General features: G+C 40.6%; 1 protein-coding gene across 1 annotated transcript in view; it reads left to right on the plus strand.

Annotated features, from left to right (window-relative positions):
* Window positions 1-261: 261 nt before the first annotated feature.
* Window positions 262-783, plus strand: part of LOC119591428 (unconventional myosin ID-like) — a gene marked incomplete in the record, with an annotated part of 95,009 nt that continues 94,487 nt past the window's right edge. Inside the window, 1 exon segment of the mRNA XM_037940169.1 lies at window positions 262-414. Coding sequence (XP_037796097.1) covers window positions 326-414 — 89 coding nt within the window.

Genomic DNA, 783 nt, shown 5'->3' on the forward strand with positions numbered 1-783 from the left:
GCGAAGTGCGTTCAAATTTCCCGCTGTTTCTTGGGGGAGAAAGTGCGCACGCGTGGTACAGCTACATTCAACGATGCATTTGTATAAATATTTTTTTTATATACCTACGGCGAAAAAATAAATTAACAAAAGGTAAATTAATAAAATATCACGCTATTCCTTACAAATATTTACCTTTATTTAGAAAAATTACTGCAAAATAACATCAACAAATTCCCTGCCGTCGAATGCACCTCCGTGGGGTCGAGGCGAACATGACGTCATACCACAGTTCATATCTGACAGTGGTGCAAGTAGGGTGTAGCGCCATCCGCTCCGCACAAGGATGGCGTCTTACGAAGAAGTCGGGATTGGCGATGCCGTTCTTCTCGATGAAATATCTACTAGAGCTTTCGTGGATAATCTGAGAGTCAGGTAAGTGCATGTTACAGCAAGCAGCGTGAATTAATTCCGAGATGCCGGGTCGAAAATTTCCATCGCAAGATTTGAACAAGTGTTTCTCAACTGGATTTTTTTTTTGTTGGAAAAAAACAACAACACTTCGTTATTATTTGTGTTTTGCTTCTTCGTGTTGGTATTATTTGTCACATCGGGATCGGTTTGTTGTGGAGACTGAGATGTCTTTTATCATTAACGTTTGGAAACTCTCTTTGCGGCATAGAAATCACCTCTGCGTTTTCGAAGGACAATGTACTAGTGGGCCGATTTCAAAAGTAGTTTGAGTGAGGACGTGCAAAGGAAGCGTGACATTTATTCTTTGTGACCCTCAGTATTTAGTTCTTA

Source organism: Penaeus monodon, chromosome 28 (assembly GCF_015228065.2).
Source record: "Penaeus monodon isolate SGIC_2016 chromosome 28, NSTDA_Pmon_1, whole genome shotgun sequence".
Lineage (NCBI taxonomy): Eukaryota > Metazoa > Arthropoda > Malacostraca > Decapoda > Penaeidae > Penaeus > Penaeus monodon.